At 42.1% G+C, this 18,493-nt stretch overlaps 1 protein-coding gene across 3 annotated transcripts in view; it reads right to left on the bottom strand.

Annotated features, from left to right (window-relative positions):
* Positions 1-1,220: 1,220 nt before the first annotated feature.
* Positions 1,221-18,493, bottom strand: part of LOC149319994 (L-aminoadipate-semialdehyde dehydrogenase-phosphopantetheinyl transferase-like) — a 30,979-nt gene continuing 13,706 nt past the window's right edge. For 2 of the 3 annotated variants that reach the window (XM_089512719.1, XM_089512720.1), the window contains exons 3-6: positions 14,629-14,750; positions 10,627-10,788; positions 7,037-7,114; positions 1,221-5,130 (exon numbers count right to left, since the gene is read on the bottom strand). In XM_089512719.1, the coding sequence (XP_089368845.1) occupies positions 4,972-5,130; positions 7,037-7,114; positions 10,627-10,788; positions 14,629-14,750 (521 nt within the window). In that variant the 3' untranslated portion in view covers positions 1,221-4,971. Of the gene's footprint in view, positions 5,131-5,306; positions 5,413-7,036; positions 7,115-10,626; positions 10,789-14,628; positions 14,751-18,493 lie in introns of all 3 variants that reach the window. The other variant, XR_016280268.1, reaches the window with a different exon arrangement.

Consider the following 18,493-nt stretch of genomic DNA (forward strand, 5'->3'; position numbering starts at 1 on the left):
CAAACTGACATATCACCATCACTACCACTCTCCTTGTAAAAGCACACCTTTCAGCATTGAAAGCACTGAAAATACATAGAAATGCACTTTGGAAAGTCACACTGTCTCACCTTCAGAAAGACTGCATGTCCCACAAACTGACATATCACCATCACTACCACTCTCATTGTAAAAGCACACCTTTCAGCATTGAAAGCACTGAAAATACACAGAAATGCACTTTGGAAAGTCACACTGTCTCACCTTCAGAAAGACTGCATGTCCCACAAACTGACATATCACCATCACTACCACTCTCATTGTAAAAGCACACCTTTCAGCATTGAAAGCACTGAAAATACATAGAAATGCACTTTGGAAAGTCACACTGTCTCACCTTCAGAAAGACTGCATGTCTTCATCTTTCTTCCTCCCTCCCTCCCTCCCTCCCTCCTCCTCTTGCTCCTTCTCTCCTTCCTTCCTCCTTCTTCATCCTCCCTCCCTCCCTCCTCCTCTTGCTCCTTCCTCCTTCTTCCTCCTCTTCTTCATCCTCCCTCCCTCCCTCCCTCCTCCTCTTGCTCCTTCTCTCCTTCCTTCCTCCTTCTTCATCCTCCCTCCCTCCCTCCTCCTCTTGCTCCTTCCTTCCTCCTTCTTCCGCCTCTTCTTCATCCTCCCTCCCTCCTCCTCTTGTTCCTTCCCTCCTTCCTTCCTCCTTCTTCCTCCTCTTCTTCATCCTCCCTCCCTCCCTCCTCCTCTTGCTCCTTCCTTCCTTCCTCCTTCTTCCTCCTCTTCTTCATCCTTCCTCTTCCCTTCCTCCCTCCTCCTCCTCCATTCCTCCTTCTTCCCCAGCGCTTGCCCCCGCCCCCTGGGAGGCCAGAGGCCATCCCAGGGGGCGGGGGAAGGAGCGCTCCGGCGGCCCCAGCGCTTGCCCCCGCCCCCTGGGAGGCCAGAGGCCATCCCAGGGGGCGGGGAAACGGAGCGCTCCGGCGGCCCCAGCGCTTGCCCCCGCCCCCTGGGAGGCCAGAGGCCATCCCAGGGGGCGGGGAAACGGAGCGCTCCGGCGGCCCCAGCGCTTGCCCCCGCCCCCTGGGAGGCCAGAGGCCATCCCAGGGGGCGGGGAAACGGAGCGCTCCGGCGGCCCCAGCGTCTGCCCCCGCCCCCTGGGAGGCCAGAGGCCATCCCAGGGGGCGGGGAAACGGAGCGCTCCGGCAGCCCCAGCGCTTGCCCCTGCCCCTGCAATCGGCGGCAGGGTTGGCCAGGGGCCGGTCCTACAGTGCTCGCGGGCCGCATCCGGCCCGCGGGCCGTAGGTTGCCGACCCATGATTTAGATTAACAAGATATTCCTGACCATCTCTTTACTTATTCTGTGCTGAAATTCCCCTATTCTGTCCTCTGCTCCATTTTTCTCAGGTTAATCACCTTTGCCTTTTCTTTTTTCTATTAAAAGGATGAAGAAACAACTGGACTTAAAAATATAAAATATTTATATTTATTCCAACGTTTTAAACCACTTTTACTAACATTTAATATTTTATGCATTTAAATTTAAAAAGCTGTGTACTGTGACAGTATTAAAGATACAATGACAAACAGTAACATGTTCTAAAAGGCCACTTCCTTATTTAAGATGCTTGACTTTGAATAAGGGGCCTTTGAATTTTAAACCAAGAAATCTCATAAGAGCTATTCTATCTTTGTGTGCAGTTTTGAATTTAGAGTTACAGAATCATCCAGCTTAACTACTGTATTCTGCAAAGAAAAGATTTACCGCTTCAGTGCTTTGTGGTTTAAATTATCAATGTTCACAATGAGAAACTAAACATCTTAAAAGATTTGCAAGAAGCAAGACAACTGCAGCGACTTGGAAAACTTAGCTAAGAGAAACCTCTCCTGAGATAAGCTGTCTCAAATGTACAAGACACATTCAAAATCCAGTTCTATTGATGTATGACAATTTAGGGAAGCTGTTTAGACTGATTAACATTAAAAATTATGGAATTGTCTAAATATTGAAACTACCAGCTCCTGTTGGTAGGTGGGCATAGTTCATCTTTGTAGGATGCATTTGGGTTTTACTAGAATCCCAAGACCCACCAGGAATTTATTACATTCCTTTGATTTAAAAGCACTGACACAGAGTGATTAAGTCAGGATCCAACTGTTACACTTGAAGTCGAAAAGTCCTAAACCCAGTATCTTTTTCGGAGTCAAATGACTGAACTCATAGCCAAGAACTGGGCAAGGTGTATGTCTTAGTTTATTGCCAAAAAATAATTTGCTTCCAAACACCATGGCTTGACATAATTCACACATGTGCACACGAGTGCGCGCGCGCACACACACACACACACAAACACTTTGGAACTTTTTTGTCCAGGAAAAACCTTTAAAACAAACAAACAAAAGTAGCCCCCATGAATCAACTTTTAGGTCATCTTGTTTTTAAAAAAAATAAATAAAAGAAAAAGCCTCTTGGGCCTAAAGTGGCCTAGGAGGTAAAAATGTGGCAAAATCCCCCTACACTTTCAGAGAGTTTTGGATGGGGCACTTGGGAGCAAAATTATTTTTTTGAATTGTTTTTGTGTGGTTTTCCAAAGTCCCTTGGAGGGCTGTAGCAACCTCCCAGCTTCCAATAGTTGCTCACCCCATCAAGAATGACTTTCTGCCCCCCCCCCCCCGCCAAATTAATTCAACAATTTAACTGAAGACAAGGAGAGGAATCATATTGCTATTTTTAACTGGGGTGTTGATTGATCTTGGAATTCAAACATGCAGATTACTAAGCCATAAATCCCCTCATAACCTGAAATGAAGGTAAGGCAGTTTATGGCAAATATACCGGCTAGTTACCTTATCATCTGCAATTCTAACAGGCTGCTGTTCACATGGTCACCCATAAAACATCACACATGGTCCCTCACAATAAAGGGGGGAAACTGAATCTATTGTGACTAGCCAAATGCTAAGTAGCACATAGTCTTTCACACAGCTCATTTCTTTTCCTGTGAATGGACATGGTCAACGAACCCTAAAGCAAAACCTCCACACAGATGGCAGCTACAGGAGGGCACTAACGCAACAAATTGCAACCTCTGACAAAATTTGCTCTTTCCAAGAAACTGAAGATTCTTCTTTGATCTCAACTCAGCTTTTACAAACTCTTAGAAGTAAAGGAAACAGAGCCAGCCTGGTGTTGTGGTTTGAGTGTTGGACTTGGATTCTGCGAGACCAGGGTTCAAATTACTGCTCAGCCATGGAAACCCACTAGGTGACCTTGAGCGTGTCATCACACTCTCTCAATCTCAAGAAGCTAATGGTAAACACATTCTGAATAAATCTTGCCAAGAAAACTCCATGACTGGGTTGTCAAAGTCAGAAATGACTTGAAGGCACACAACACAGAGGAGTTTGCAGAGCAGGCATCAATGTAGATCTCTGAAGATAAACTACAGAAATAAATCCTAGACAATGGGATTAAAAAAATGCAATCTCAACACCTTTTATACTTGGCTATGGCATCTGATATAGCAATTAATGGCGGTCATAGTGAAATGTCCACTGTGAAGAATACATCCTGGGAAAGACTGCTGAACAAGGATAATAAAAAGACTTTATGGGACCTAGGAATGTAAGAGAATGAGTCTTTTACTCCTGATGGTCTATCCAGAATGCTGAAATTATGAAGAAGCTAATGTCTCTTGTGTCAGAACAATCTGCTAGTCCATTGTAGTCTTCAGTAATTGGCAGTGTTTTTCTAGGATCGCAGGAAATGAATTTTAACAGGAGTCAGCCTTGGATGTCAGTTTAGACCATCGCTGATAAGTGAGTGCTTCTGCCAGAAAAAGATTTCTCACTTGAACTGCATCTCTCCAACTTGGCTTGACCTTGCCAAAACTGGACACTCTGAAGGATCTACTCCAAAACAGGGAACAATAGAATCTCACAGATTTAAACAGTATCTTTTACATACAATCCTGAATTTAATTTTGGAAAAAATCCAAACTCCTTCAGATGTGCAGAGTACAATAATGGCTAAGTGGTCTACTAACCCCACATCTTACCTTTCCCTGAATTACTTGCCCCTGTTCTTGTCATCTCCTAAAACTATGGAGCTCCATTTACTTTTTACTGCTAGATTTTTCTCCATTTAGTTTTTATGTATCCAGCATCTAACAGTGGCTCCCAACCAATTACCGGTATTTATATATACAGACATACACCAAAGTCTGGCTGTTCTAATACCATCAATAGTCTGTTTGTCTTTATTTCTGCTTTATAAGGTGTCACTAGAAAACTCTTGTTTTCTTGAACATTTCTTGGACCACCAGGTACTATGAGAATAGGGCTATTCCCCCTCTTTCTCTAATTTGTATCTTATAGCTGAGATGGTGATGGTGGCAGAGAAATTGGAGGGGCAACAATTTAAAGCCAGAAATTATAATTATAAATTATTTCCAAAATAAATAAAATTCATTATACACTATGATCTTTCTTTTCATGGAGGAGTGGGCATGTGTTATTCTCCTATGCAGCTCCCGTAACTATATGAAGGCTTCTTGGGTATTGCTAAATGTATGATTGCTTGGAGCAGGTGAAATGCTGCATGAATAGGATTGTTGCATACAAAGCCATAGGTTTGAGTTCCTTGTGGTAGATGTTGCAGAAGATGTCTGGCAGAAGGTAGGGTTATGCCAACTCCTTCATTATAGAAAGAACTCAGCAGCCTGATAATTATGCATACTTGGCCCGAAAGCAAAAAAAATTCTGCCAGTTTCTCTTCTGAATTTACTCTTGGGGAGGAAACTATATTAAAAGGAAATTAACCCATAAAGAAGAGCCAAAATACTGAACATGAAAGGTAATTTTAACATTTTTTCCCAAGCATTTCTCCCCTCCCTTTCTACATAAATTGACTGTTGGAAGAGCAACAGTGGGAGGCCTTTGAGTGCTTTCAGCTTCTTTTCTTGTAAACAAAGCTTCTTTTATCTTCTCTTATCTTGGATTAGAACTCTGTCGTGCTGGTGATTCCTGCCTAGAACAAAAGTTATCCCAGCAGGTGGGGTCTTCAGGTGCAAGAGGAACAGCAGAGGCTACTAAATCTTCAAAAGTCAGTTCTGTAAATGAAGGCTGAATCACATCTGTAGTAAGCACCTATTAAAAAAAAAAGCAGTGTGATTAGAATTTAGCAAGCTGGCCAGTGACTTTACCTCTGAAGAACAAGGCTGGGATTATTTCTTTATGTCTGTCACATTTAAAAAGAAGCAATCATTTTGTGGTGGGTAGATCTAAGGCAGGGAAAGACAAGCATTTCCAGGTCCAATAAGTACCTTCACATTTGCTGAAGTCAATATGGTTCTGAAAAGCAACAAAGGGAAGAGCAGTTTTCAGCCCTGTTTTGGGCCATTCTTATTTTGATGATCTTTCCTACTCTGCCTAGGAGGAAAAGGAAGATTTTCTATGAACGATTTGCAAATAGCACACATAGAAGGTCCAGTGCATGTGTAATTCACTATGAACGTTTTCCTCTCTTACAGGTTGCATATTCACATTGATACATATCTATGCCGATTCCATCACAGAGCAAAGAGGAATCCATATTGTCTTATTGTCTGCATGGCAAGCAACAACTGCTGAAAATCCCTTGTCTATACAACCATTAGAGGGAGAAAAGTCCTATCCCTTATTTTACCTAGTAACTCTAATATGATGGGGGGGGGGGGGGGAGACTGGGGAGCATGCAATAAAATCAGTAGAATGTCTCAAGGTGTTCAATGAATGAAGGATTTATTGATTTTAAAAAAAAACAATTCTTCATTGCCTTTAAACATTCCTGGTTATTTTTTGACAAATTATTGTTACAGCCTTTCATATTTAAGAACAAATAAAAGGATATTTAGATAGAATGGGATCAATGTGAGAAAGCACAAAAGATTGGTATAGACTGAACTATATCCCTTGAGTCTGTTGGATTCCTCTCTCTGGAGAATCCCCTATGGGTTTGTGAATCATGAAAGAACAGATATATTTAACGATAATAAAGAGTTGGGCTTTTTGTTAATAAATTATTCATCCATTGAACACTAAAGAGACATGTCCCCTGTTTTCTGCTAAATCTAATATAGTCAGTTTATGATTCTTTCTTCATGAGGGGATTTAATCCATGTGGGCTGGTGCAGACTGGATCTTGTAAGAAAACCTGAAAGCTAAAGCAAACTGCATAGGCACAGTGGTATGAACAAAGTTTGGAATCAAATAAATTAATAGTGGATTGCAAGTGATCGGTGCTGCTCCTGAAACAGGGATGGAAATGAATTGATTCCCACAGTTCTTTGGACCACTGATGAAGACAATTGTCGAAACGCGTCTGGTCTTTTTTTGAATCTTTTGTACACTTTTATCTGCTTTGGGCATACTGTATATCCCTTTCCATCCAAGCCTCTGTATGTGCACTCTGCAACTATAATAATATTGTGTGTACTCATTTCTATACAAGGTGTGAGACGCAGAGGAATTGTTATAGTTTTGTATTATTTTGGGAATTGCAGTTTTCAAGCCCAGCTCTGCCTATTAACTTACTAAGTGTGGCTTACGAGCCAGATTAAGCTTCACAGCAGGTTTTAACTCTTATTTTAGCATTCAACATATTGTTCCAATAAAATTACAGTTTTTTAGCTTCATTTCCCCTAAACTCAGTGTTTTTCCATTTGCTTCTTCGTTTAGGGCATCACCTCCCAGTTTCCTTTTTTTTTTCTCCTCTAAAACAAGCCAGAGGAATCGCCACACTTTGTTTTAGCACTTTCCAGTTTTCTGTAAGGATCTGTTATGGTCTGGGATGACACAATGGCAACAGAACCTCTAGAGATGCCCAACCCCTGCTCTAGAAGCATGATCACTGACTAAGGACATCTGAGCCAGTGCAGTATTTTGGGATGCATAAATAAATGTATGCATGTGCACACACACACACACTTTAACACGTCTGCTTGAAAATTTGCAATATTTACAGGGTACAAAGATTGTGAAAGGTTATAACATTTCTCAGAATCATTAATCTTACCTCAACATGTTTCTTGTCAAACACTCTTCGTTTTCCTAGAGCAACTGCAACATGGTGATAATCATCTAATCGGGTTTCCTGGTTAGCAAATAAAATAATATGGGAACCATGGAGGTATTTATTAATTTGATTTTGCTGTGAAATATCATAGTGTATCAGTAATCCTTGAAATTGTAATCAAACATAGGATGGTAGAAGCAGGAACATAAAGGATCACAACATTTCCTGATGTTTCTATTGTTGCTCTGTGCTTCAGAAAGTTTGACGAGGAGACAAACTGATAAACTGAAATACAATCCCTCATATTTTGCAATCCCACCCTGAAACTCCAAAAAGTACCAAGGGGATTTGTGTAGTTATTGTTTCAGTTTTTCTAACTATTACTGGTTTAACTTCATCCTCAGATGATCTTACAGAACCTTTCCAACTGAGAAAAGTTTGTAGCAGATGCTTTCATAGACAGACTAATACAGCTATGTCTTTGAATATTTAACACCTGTATTCGTTTTCCCAAGAGACTGTGTGGCATAGTGATTTGAGTGTTGGACTAGGAATCTGGAGACCAGGGTTTGAATTTCTACCCAGATCTCTAACCAAATCTTGTACCCAATGATAGGTTCACTTTAGGATTGCTATATCAGAAATAACTCGAAAACACACAACAACAATCTTTTCCCAAGCAGCTCCTTATCACTATACAATCTTCTTACTTGACATCCAGTAGCACCCATTCCCCAACTTGTCTTATTCCCAGCTTTTCTTTTCCTCCCTGTTCATCTGTATCTGTAAATCAGGGTGGGCAACATATGGCCCCTGGCCACATATGTAGACTTTGAGATGTTTATGTAGCTCCCAGACCCCTGCTGCTGAAATCTGGACACATGTTTCTGAAATTTGTCAGCAAATGACACAGCATACGTTGAAACAAGCAGAAAAAGCTTGCTTTAAAGGCATAATAATAATAATAATAATAATAATAATTATTATTATTATTATTATTGCAGCCTGCTGCCAAAATTTGCAAGCCAGCACGGCAGAGTGGTTTGAGTATTGGAATAGGATACCAGGATTCAAATCCCTGCTCATTCATGAAAACCTCCCTGAGTGATCTTGGCAAGTCACATTCTCACAGCAGCCTAAGAGGAAGGCAATGCAACCATTTTTTGACTAAATCCTGCCAAGAAAAGCCCCAGATAAAGCCATCATAAAGCAGAGTTGTCTTGAAGATAGAGAATAAAAATAACAAGTTAAAATCTGGTGTGGTGGTTTGAATGTTGGACTACAACTCTAGACACCAGGGTTTGGATCCCAGCTCTGCCAGGATGACCTTGGGCAGGTCACATACTCTCAGATTTAGGATGCATCTGTATGGCAGAAATAATCTAGTTTGACACTGCTTTAACTGCCATGTCTCAATGCTATGGAATTCAGGGGATTGTAGTTTGTTGTGGTATCAGAGCTCTCTGACAGAGACGGCTAAATGTCTTACGAAACTACAGTTCTCAGAATTCCATAGCACTAAGTCATGGTAGTTAAAGTGGTGTCAAACTACATTATTTCTGCAGTGAGGACAGCCCTTTCCTATCACTTCTTGATTTTAAAAAAGGATGGTGGGGACATGGTAAAAATGTCTCCCACACCCTTGGAGGGCATTGTGGGGCATTTGGGGGACATTATCATTATTTCATCTTTTGGAAGTGACAAGTGCAGTGAGAATGCACCCCTCCACGGTCTCCTTGGGGGATAATGTACCTCTCTAGTCTCTCACATTGCTCATCCCTATTCTGTACTGTGAAGGTGCCACTTTCATGGGCACTGAGTTATCTTTTATTCCTGTTACTCACTTCTTGCTCTTGGCTTCTCTCTCATCCTCTCACTATTTATAAATAAACAGAAGCAGACAAACAAAATAGCAATCAAGGCGTAATCCACCTGTGGGTCTACACTAATGAAGTGCCAAATATGCCTTTGCTTGTGTTTTTGGCAAGTTACTGGAGGGTGGGCATGAAAGAGAAATAAAGGAAATATAAAGAAGACCAAACCAAATTTTGCACAAAATTTGTTACTGGGAATGAAGGAATAATGGCATTCCATGCACTGTGTATGTGAGGTGACTCAGCTTTTTCTATTCGGTTTCCATTGGTAGATTGCCTCAAATGTGCACTCAGAGATGCTCATGTGACTTCATACTCATAATAACATAAACTTCCAATATGTAAGAAGCTTTGATCTGAATTAAAATTTACAGTATGTAGGGGAAACATGTTCCTAGGGAAGCCCACAGCCTAGAGAAGTTACTTTTTTGAACTACAGGCCAGTTGTACTTCAGCACAGCTAATTTTGCCAAGGTCTGCAAAAACTGTGTTTCAATTAAGTGCTTACTTCTCATTGTGGAAGATTAGAAATTAGCATGCCTCCCACCACCAAACACACACCTGGCCTATTACTTTGAATACAACTGAGCACCCATTTCCTCTTTAATTGTGTCTGGTTTCCCCCACTTCCCTGACTCTTACACATTATCAAGCATAAACTGAAAGTTAAGAGGTTATATCTCAGTGACTTCCATTAATGTAATTTCCTACTTCAAAGAGCTAATGGAGCAGAAGCCTAATGTTCGTTTACTGCTGATGTTGGCATGAGGTCACATGGACCACAGTTATTAAAAGCTTTATGGACATTCCAATTTAATGCATTTTGTAGGGGCTGTGGAAGCATTTGCATTGGATAAAACTGGCACTGGAAACATTGCTACATTTCTTTAGGGCAGGTCAGTATTCAAAAAATAATTATGTGATAATTCCAAAAGTCATGGGTTAAGACCTAAATTCAGGCCCTAATCCATTACTTCAGGCAGATTATAGAAAGCAATGTTTTTAATTTATGTGCTGCTTAAGATACAGCAAAAATGCACAGAGGAAGAGATTTTAGTTGATAAGGTGGTGCCGATAATGCATATATGGCGAGTACATGAAGTCCTTTTATACCAGCAGTAAGTCACCTAGTGCCCCGCAAATGTTTTGGACTACAATTCCCAGAAGCACCAGCCAACATGGGCAATGGGCAGAGATTATGGGAACTGTAGTCCAAAAAATCTGAAGGTCACCAAATTCCCTACCATATTTAAAACCATTGTAAATGCACTTTATGCCTACATATATACACAGATAGAGGTTGAGTATCCCTGATGCAGAATTCCGATGTCCAAAATACTCCAAAATCCAAAAGTGTTCACATGGTTTGCTGAGATAGTGGCACTTTTGCTTTCAGTGTACACAGACTTTGTTTCATGCACAATATTATTATTACATATAAAATTATCTTCAGGCTATGTGCATAAGGTTTACAACAAGCAAAAGTGAAACATACATGTACTCCATGTTTAGGCTTGAGTCTCATCTCCAAGATATCTAATGTAAATATTATAAAATGCAAAATCCAAAACACCTCTGGTCCCAAGCATTTTGGATAAGGGAGACTCAACCTCTCTCTGTCTCTGTATCTCTCTCTGTGTATAAATGTACTTATACAGTGTGTATAAATGTACTTATACAGTATGTATAAAGGTAGTCTTTTGTCTGAAACCTTACCTCAAAAGTCCATTCCTTTTCCTCTTCGCCATCCAAGAGCATAATTGTCTCAGTATATGTTTTTCCCACTTCCAACTGCACTGGGGATACATTAAATTCAATCCTTTGAAGGTTGAAACCTATTCCAACTCCAATGGCTTTGATAAAGCTCTCTTTTAATGCCTAGAAGTACAAAATTGAGCATAGATAGTTTCTCTATGTACGGTATTTTTCCCCAAGTTCCAGTAAGCAAAATCACAACCTCTGTACATAATGTAGTCCTCTAAAAGAAATCACCAGAGAGATGCTACTTCTCTACACACAGAAATTTAAAAATTCTTCTGTGTGTATATTGCTTTGATTATCAAACCAGAATAGCATCTGTGGGTATACTGGTTTATCAAATCAGAGTAGCACTCCCCATCTCCCATCTCCCACCCGCATGTATAATGAATTTCCACATCATATCATGCATAAACAGAAAGACAGAGGAAATCTGTCTGAAGGCCTCTTGTACATTTCCAAATCACAAAAGTCTTCACTGAGTTAATAAGCATTTGCTAAAGAAATTTGTGCGCTGTCAGTCAGAGTGATATATAATTAATTATTATCTATCATACTTCTATCTCACTCTCCTTAAGAGAAACTCAGACTTGCTTATGTGTGTTTTGAAATGGCTATGCAAGGTAAAACAGAAGAGGCCTACTAATGCCAGTACTGGACTGGGACTTTAGAGTGATTACAGTGTTAGATTTGGAAGGCGCTGGTTCCAGTTAGGGTTGCCATAAGTCAGGACCTCCAAACCGGGAAAATGCTGGTTTTTAAAAAAATATATATAGGGTTAGATACAAGGGGGGTTAAATAAGGGGGTTTGAGAAAGGGGGCTATAGAAGGAGGGCTAGATGGGGGTACCTAGAGGGGATTAGGGTGAGATAAAGAGGAGTAAGATAGAGAGGGGTTAGAGGGGGGCTTAGAAGAGACTTAAATAAGGGAGTTAGATAGAGGGGGGTTAGATGGGCTTAAATTCTAAAGCACCAGAGTTGTTCTCTCTGCAGGGCTCTCAGATTACATACACACTGCAGAAATAACCCAGTCTGACAGTACTTTAACTGACCTGGATCAATGCTATGGAATTCTGGGAAATGTAGTTTGTTGTGGCTCCAGAGCAGAGCTCTGCTTGTTCAGTGCCAGGAGCTGATTTGCCTGTGAAGTTTGGCTATCTGTGAATTTCACAAACCGCTCGGATTCCCAGTGATTGGGTGGTATATAAATAAATCCTATTATTGTTGTTGTTGTTGTTGTTGTTAAATAAGGGGGTTAGAGCAGTGGTTCCCAAACTGTGTCCTTTAAGAGATTTTGGACTTCAACTCCCAGAAGCCTCAGACATGTTACCCAATAGTCTGAGATTCTGGGAGCTGAAGTCCAAAATTACTTGAAGAGCACAGTTTGGAGATCACTGGGTTAGAGAGGGGAGTTTAGATGGAGAGAAGGAGGTAGATAGAAGGGGGTTAGAGAGGGCTCTGTTAAAGTGGGGTAACAGGGGGAGAGGGAGTCAGAGAGAGGGTTAGCGAGGAGAGGGGTGTGTGTTTGGGGGACCTTAGGGAGGGGCCTTCCAATGTCCGACGGGGGCGATCCTGGGGGGAGCCTGGGGCCCAGGAGGGGCCTGGAAGGTGCCCTCTTGCCTCTCCTGGGTGCCAGCCCCTTCCTCCTCTTCTGAGCCTTGCTGAGGCTCTTCCTCCTCTTCCTCTCCGACGGCTGGGTCCCTGAGGCGCCCCTCCCCTTTAGTGAGGCAGCTCTCCTGCCGCTTCAGAGCCCCTTCCTTGCAAGAGCAGGAGGAGGAGAAGGGCTGGGGGCAGGGGTTCCAGAAAAGGGCCCTTTCCTCCCCTCTCTCAGCGGCCTGCCTGGATGGGCAGGGTCCACTGCTGCTGCCTGCCTGGCCCTGCTCCTCCTGGCGCCTTGTTGCCCTGCCTGACTAAGCCTGCTCCTTGGGAGGGCTGGCCAATAGGGGCAAAGCAGAGCAGCAGAGCCCTCCCTTGCCAGCTCCAGCCCTGGCTGTTGCACTCATCACAATATAGGGATGCAGCAGGGCCAGGAGCCGGGCAGAATTGAAGAGGGCATGACGGGACCGGGAACGCCCCCTAGAAAGCGGGGGAGTCACGCCTCCCACTGGGTTATGGCAAGTCTAGTTCCAGTCTCTATTCAGTCATAAAAGTCAGTGGATGACTTTGGCCCAGGCAGACTCCTTCAGTTTAACCTATCTTATTGGGCTGTTGAAAATAAAAGCAGGGAAGGGAAGAGCCATGTATGCTGCTTTGGCATCTGTGGGACATAAATATCACTATGACCTCTCTTGGATAAGATGCAACCATTCATTATCTTCTGGCAGTAACAGCTGCAGCAGTAGAAGAGAAGTGAATATTCCAAATGGTGAGGGTGACAGTAATAAAGGGTAACATTAATTTTTTTAAAGGGGGGGGGGATAGCATTGGCACAGAATCTCTCAGAGACAACAGTAGTACCACTTCTGTTTACTTTTGTTAGTATTGTGCAGAAGAATGCAATAGAAATCACTCCAGAATGCCTTTTGCTCAAAAACCCTTTGCAATCCATGCAATCCAAAATATTGCAATACATATTGCTAGGATGAAGGGAACAATTATATTGATCAATGCAAAAAAACAAGAAGATATTGTGGACTTCTTCCACAAGATCCAAGAAATCAAAAAAGACTTTAAACACATTAACATTACATGATCAGAATAATATAAAAAGAAAACAGGAGCAATATGCTGCAGAGTTATGGAAGTTGAAGAGAGTTCAAAAGCAGGGTTACAGTTGAATATTAAGAAAACAAAATTAATGACCACAAAAAAATTACATAACTTAAAAGTAGAAAAAATAGCTAAAGATTTTCTATACCTTGGCTCAATCATTAGTCAAAATGGAGACTATAGCCAAGAAATCAGAAGAAAACTAAGACTTGGAAGGGCAGCTATGAAGCAACGAGATAAGATCCTAACAGGTAAAGATAGGTACAGTGCGCCCGTGCCATATGCGAGCACACTATACGTGGCTCCCTGCTTACGTGGAAGCCATGCGACAATCTAAACAATGGTGCATGTGCACGCACCCACACACACCACCCCTGCATGCATGCATCCCATTGTTTCCTATGGGGCATGAGAATACGTGGATTTTCCCTTACACGGGGGGTTCCGGAATGGATCCCCCACATAAGGAGAGGGCCCACTGTAACTGAATAACAAAGTCAGAATCATCAACAAGATATGTTCCTAAAATTTAAGATGTATCATTAAATATCAAAGCCAGAATCATCTGTGTTAGTATGTCTGTGTGTGCTGACGTGCCTTCAAATTGCCTGTTGAGTTATGGCCTCATGAATTTTGTAGAATTTTCTTCAGCACGGAATACTCACAGGTTCTGAAATACAGCCTACAACACCCACTCACATTATTCCTGATTTCTAGATATATTTATGAAGGCCAGAGAGTGAAGAAAGCAGACAGGAAGAAAATAAAGTAATCTGACGGACAGGCTGGAAGAAGAATATAAATACCATACACTTCCAAAATGACCAATAAATGGTCCTACAGCAAATTAAACATGAGCTCCCCCTAAGAGTCAAATACTATGGATGTGTCATGCTACAACATGACTCATTGAAAAAGACAATAATGATAGGGAAGTGGAAGACATTATGGATGGACTGGGTTAATAAAGGAAGCCATGGCCCTGGGTTGAAAGATCTGTTGTAGACAAGGGCCTTGGAGGTCTCTTATACATTGAGTCACCATAGGTCAAAGCTACCTTGACAACAAAGGTTGCTAACAATGATAAATAAATAAACTTGATAAGATTTCCAAAACCAATAGTTAAAAAAATGGTAAATGTAATTCATGAATGTTTTCTAAAAATATGCCAAAATTGAACTTTTTCAACTCAGACTATTCTAATTAAATTATAAATAACAAGAAACATTTTTCAGTAAGAACAAACTATTACCCAGTGCCTATGAAACATGTCCAACTGAAGCCATTCATTGTTCATGGATGTGATTACTCTCCACTCCTCCTCTGTAAACTGTCGGTTCATAATACGAAAGAATTCAGGAATTGAACCACTTCCTGCAATTAGAAAGTAAAATAGCAATCAATGAACACTAGAAATTGATGGAATGTTAGAGGACTGCAAGAGATCAGCTTATATTAAATCAGACCAGTGGTCTGTCTGGTTCAGTACGCCAAACCTTAGGAATCATAGAATCATAGAGTTGGAAGAGACCACATGGGCCACCCAGTCCAACCCCTGCCATGCAGGATATCACAATCAAAGCATCCCCGACAGATGACCATCCAACCTCTGTTTAAAGACCTCCAAAGAAGGAGACTCCACCATACTCCACCATACTCCGAAGGTGTGTAGTCTGGAGAAGAGAAGGTTAAGAAGTGATATGATAGTCCTGTTTAAATATTTGAAGGGATGTCATATTGAGGATGGAACAAGCTTGTTTTCTGCTGCTCCAGCGAATAGGACCCGGAACAATGGATGCAAGCTACAGGAAAAGAGATTCCCCCTCGACATTAGAAGGAACTTCCTTACAGCAAGAGCTGTTAGACAGCTCTCTAAGTGACTTCTCTGTTAGAGAAGTCCCAAGATTCAACAGGAGTCATGTCAAACTAAACTATTTCTGCAGTGCAGATACAGCCACAGAAAGCTTAAGCAACCAGTCAGGACAAGCTATTACATGCAAAGTTAATCCATTGACAAACAAAAAGGAAATGAAAGTTTGACAACTCAGATACTATTAATTGCTCTCTTAGTTGAACTCTTTAATTTGGGTAAGGGACCCCGAGTGTTTTTCAGGATAGTTTGAGTGATCTATATAAATTTAAAATGAGTGATGAAGACATCAAAAGAGTTAAGGGTTGTTTTTTATACCTTGGCTCACTCATAAATCAAAATGGTGTCTATCATTAAGAACTCAGAAGAACACAAAGACATGGAAGGACAACTATGAAGGAACCAGATACGATCCTCAAGGGCAAAGACAGATAATTGAATATCAAAGCCAGAATCACCTACACCATAGTATTTCCATTTTCTATATATGGCGCTATCCAGACCGGTGCTTTGCGCCAGCCTGGATATGTGTTAGGGTTGCCCAAGGGCGGCACCACCGCACGCCCCGCAACCCTAGCACGTCACGGCGGTGTGATAATGGCAGCGCCCTATATACGGGTGCTGCCATTATGACATCACAGCTGTGCCACAACCAAACAGTGCGGTGTGGGTGTGACGTGCTCGCGCCGCTGCAGGGCGCTTGTGGTGCCCTTTCAGCGGCGCCAGAAGGAGCTCCGAAATGGAGCTCCTTTTTGCTGTGCATCTCTCTGGCGCAGCCTTTATATGGCCGTGCCAGCAATACGGAAGAGAAAGGGGCCAAGCGGCCCCTTTCTCTCTTTCCTTCCAGCTGTCGGGGTGTCCTTAGGGCATGATGCCCCAAGGACACCACTTTCCAGGCTGCGGGGAAGCGCTGTTTTGCCACTTCCCCGAAGCCTGGAGAAGCAGCAGATTGGGGCCTCTGGGGCTGCCGCTGCAGGTGTCCAGTCGTGTCCGGCGGGGAAAGGGGTGGGTGCAGGCCACGTCAAAGGGGTGGTCTGTATCCCGCCTATGATTGTGAAAGCTGGACAGGAAACAAGAATCAGCTTCTTTGAAATGAGGTGCTGGAGGGGAGCTCTATCAGCCAAAATAAAAAATAAATGGGCCTAAAAGTAAATAATGCTTGGACTTTCACTAGAAAACAAAGGCGGGTTACTGACCGCTTGTTTGGGGCGGGCTGCACCCGCCCCTTTCCCTGGTGTATCGGGGCTTCAGTGGCTAGACCGGCAGCCGCTGAGGCCCCGATCCAACGCTTTCCAGGCTGCCGGGAAGCGGCAAAAGGCTCCGCGCATACTTTCCTGCCCGTTTGTAACGGGCCAAAATGACTAAGTCTATTATACTTTGGACACACCGTGAGAGAACTTGACTCAATGGAAAAGATTACAATGCTAGGTAAAGTTGCAGGGCAGTAGGAAAAAAGGAAGACCATATTACTGATGTATTGACTCAGTGAAGGAAGCCACGGCCTTTAGCTTGTAAGACTCCACCAGGACTGTTAGTAACAGGGTCACTTGGAGGTCTCTCATTCATAGTCTCCATAAGTTGAAGCCTACTTGATGGCAAATAACAGAAATAGAGGATACTATTGATATGCTACTTCTTCAGCACTTCGCTCATGAACTAACAGGGGATATCAGTTGCTCAGCTCAGTGCACAGCTCCTTTCCCTCACTGGTTCTACCTCTGCATCCTTCTGTTCCAAAACAAATTAAGGAATATTGTTTGGCTAAGATACTAAAGGATCTCTAGGATGCAAGAACAACCCCTGTGTTGATATATAAATTAGCAAGCCATGATGCTACGTTGGAAACCATCAAGTACTTCTGAAAAGCTGCATTATTCACTACACAAATATGCAATCAAACCTCTTGCTTGTTCCCAACAGCACTTTTTTTTTAACCTTAAGTGCTGCTTTCAGATACACTTGAATAAACCTCTTTCAAGTAGGACAGGGACAGGAATTCAAAATCATATCTGGAAGCTGTAAAATGTTTCTATTAAGTAGGATATGGGTTTCAAGTGGGACAGAGACATTTTTAACTGACAGTTTTGTTAACCTCGGCTTTTCTCCAATTCAGCCACATTGCCTCATCAAGTTAAGTGATACTGCAAATACAAAAACAAAGGGAATTTCTCTCTGCAGACTGCACTGTATTTCAAGGTTGACCATATACCAAAAAAAAGGGAGGGGGAGAAAAGAAGCAGTCACTCCATCAGGTCTTTTCCAAGGGGCCATTCACACTACGTTATAAACTGGTTTGCAAATCAGTTTAAAAGGGGCTCGTTCACACTTGCGCCAATTTTCCCCTTAACCCAGTTTTCCAAGATCGAGTTTTTCCATTTCTTTTCCAAAACATCAGGTTTTATCAGGGTGCCACCAATGCAAACTTGCTCCTGATCCCATTCGGGGCATCCAGGAGGGAGGGGTTAATGTGCAGGGGGCAGATCTACGTTTTCTTTATATGGATCAGACAGCATTGTCAAAAATGCCCCATGATGATGATGATGATGATGATGATGAGCAAGTTATTTTATAAAACTGTAAGGAAGAGTCAGCCGAAAGACTCCACAAAACACATTTATATTTCTTTTTATGAACGTCAAATAAAAGCAAATGAACACTTCTCTAGGTAGGGATAATATTAGCAAGTCTTTCTATTATTTTTTTCTTTGGCTCAGTATTTCTACAATGGAATCTTTATGTTCCCTTGTGATGTGTTTCATATTTTCATGAGGGAAACTGTTTAAAATAAAGTGTCAGCAATGAAGTGGACTGAAGCATCCAACCAAGCTCTCCATCAGAGACTTTGCAAGGCAACAGTACAGCCAGTTAAAGAAAGAGGAGAAAAGGACTGCTTCAGAATATACTGAGACAACTGCCAAAATAAAGACAGGCAATTAAAAGAGAAGTATAGTTCAGCTCACTGGAGAAATCATCAGTATACATCTTTTCAGCATTAAGCAGGGCTTTGTGGGTTTGGAGCTTTCATTTATGAGACTAAGAATAATGGGAAATTAATAGATGCCTTGTTATTTAGGAAACAATCCTAGGGTTTTCCCCCCTTCGGTTCAGTCACCAGAATTCCAATTTCGGGGGGGGGGGGGGGGTGGTTGTGTAAAAATTAGGCAACTCCCATAAAAGCAACATGTTTCAGGAAAAGAATTATTTAGCTTCTTGGTGTCTTAAAATTTTAAAAGAAAGAAGAAAGGAG

Source organism: Sceloporus occidentalis, unplaced genomic scaffold, assembly GCF_023333645.1.
Source record: "Sceloporus occidentalis isolate IW3139 unplaced genomic scaffold, rSceOcc1.0.p SCAF_2, whole genome shotgun sequence".
Classification (NCBI taxonomy): domain Eukaryota; kingdom Metazoa; phylum Chordata; class Lepidosauria; order Squamata; family Phrynosomatidae; genus Sceloporus; species Sceloporus occidentalis.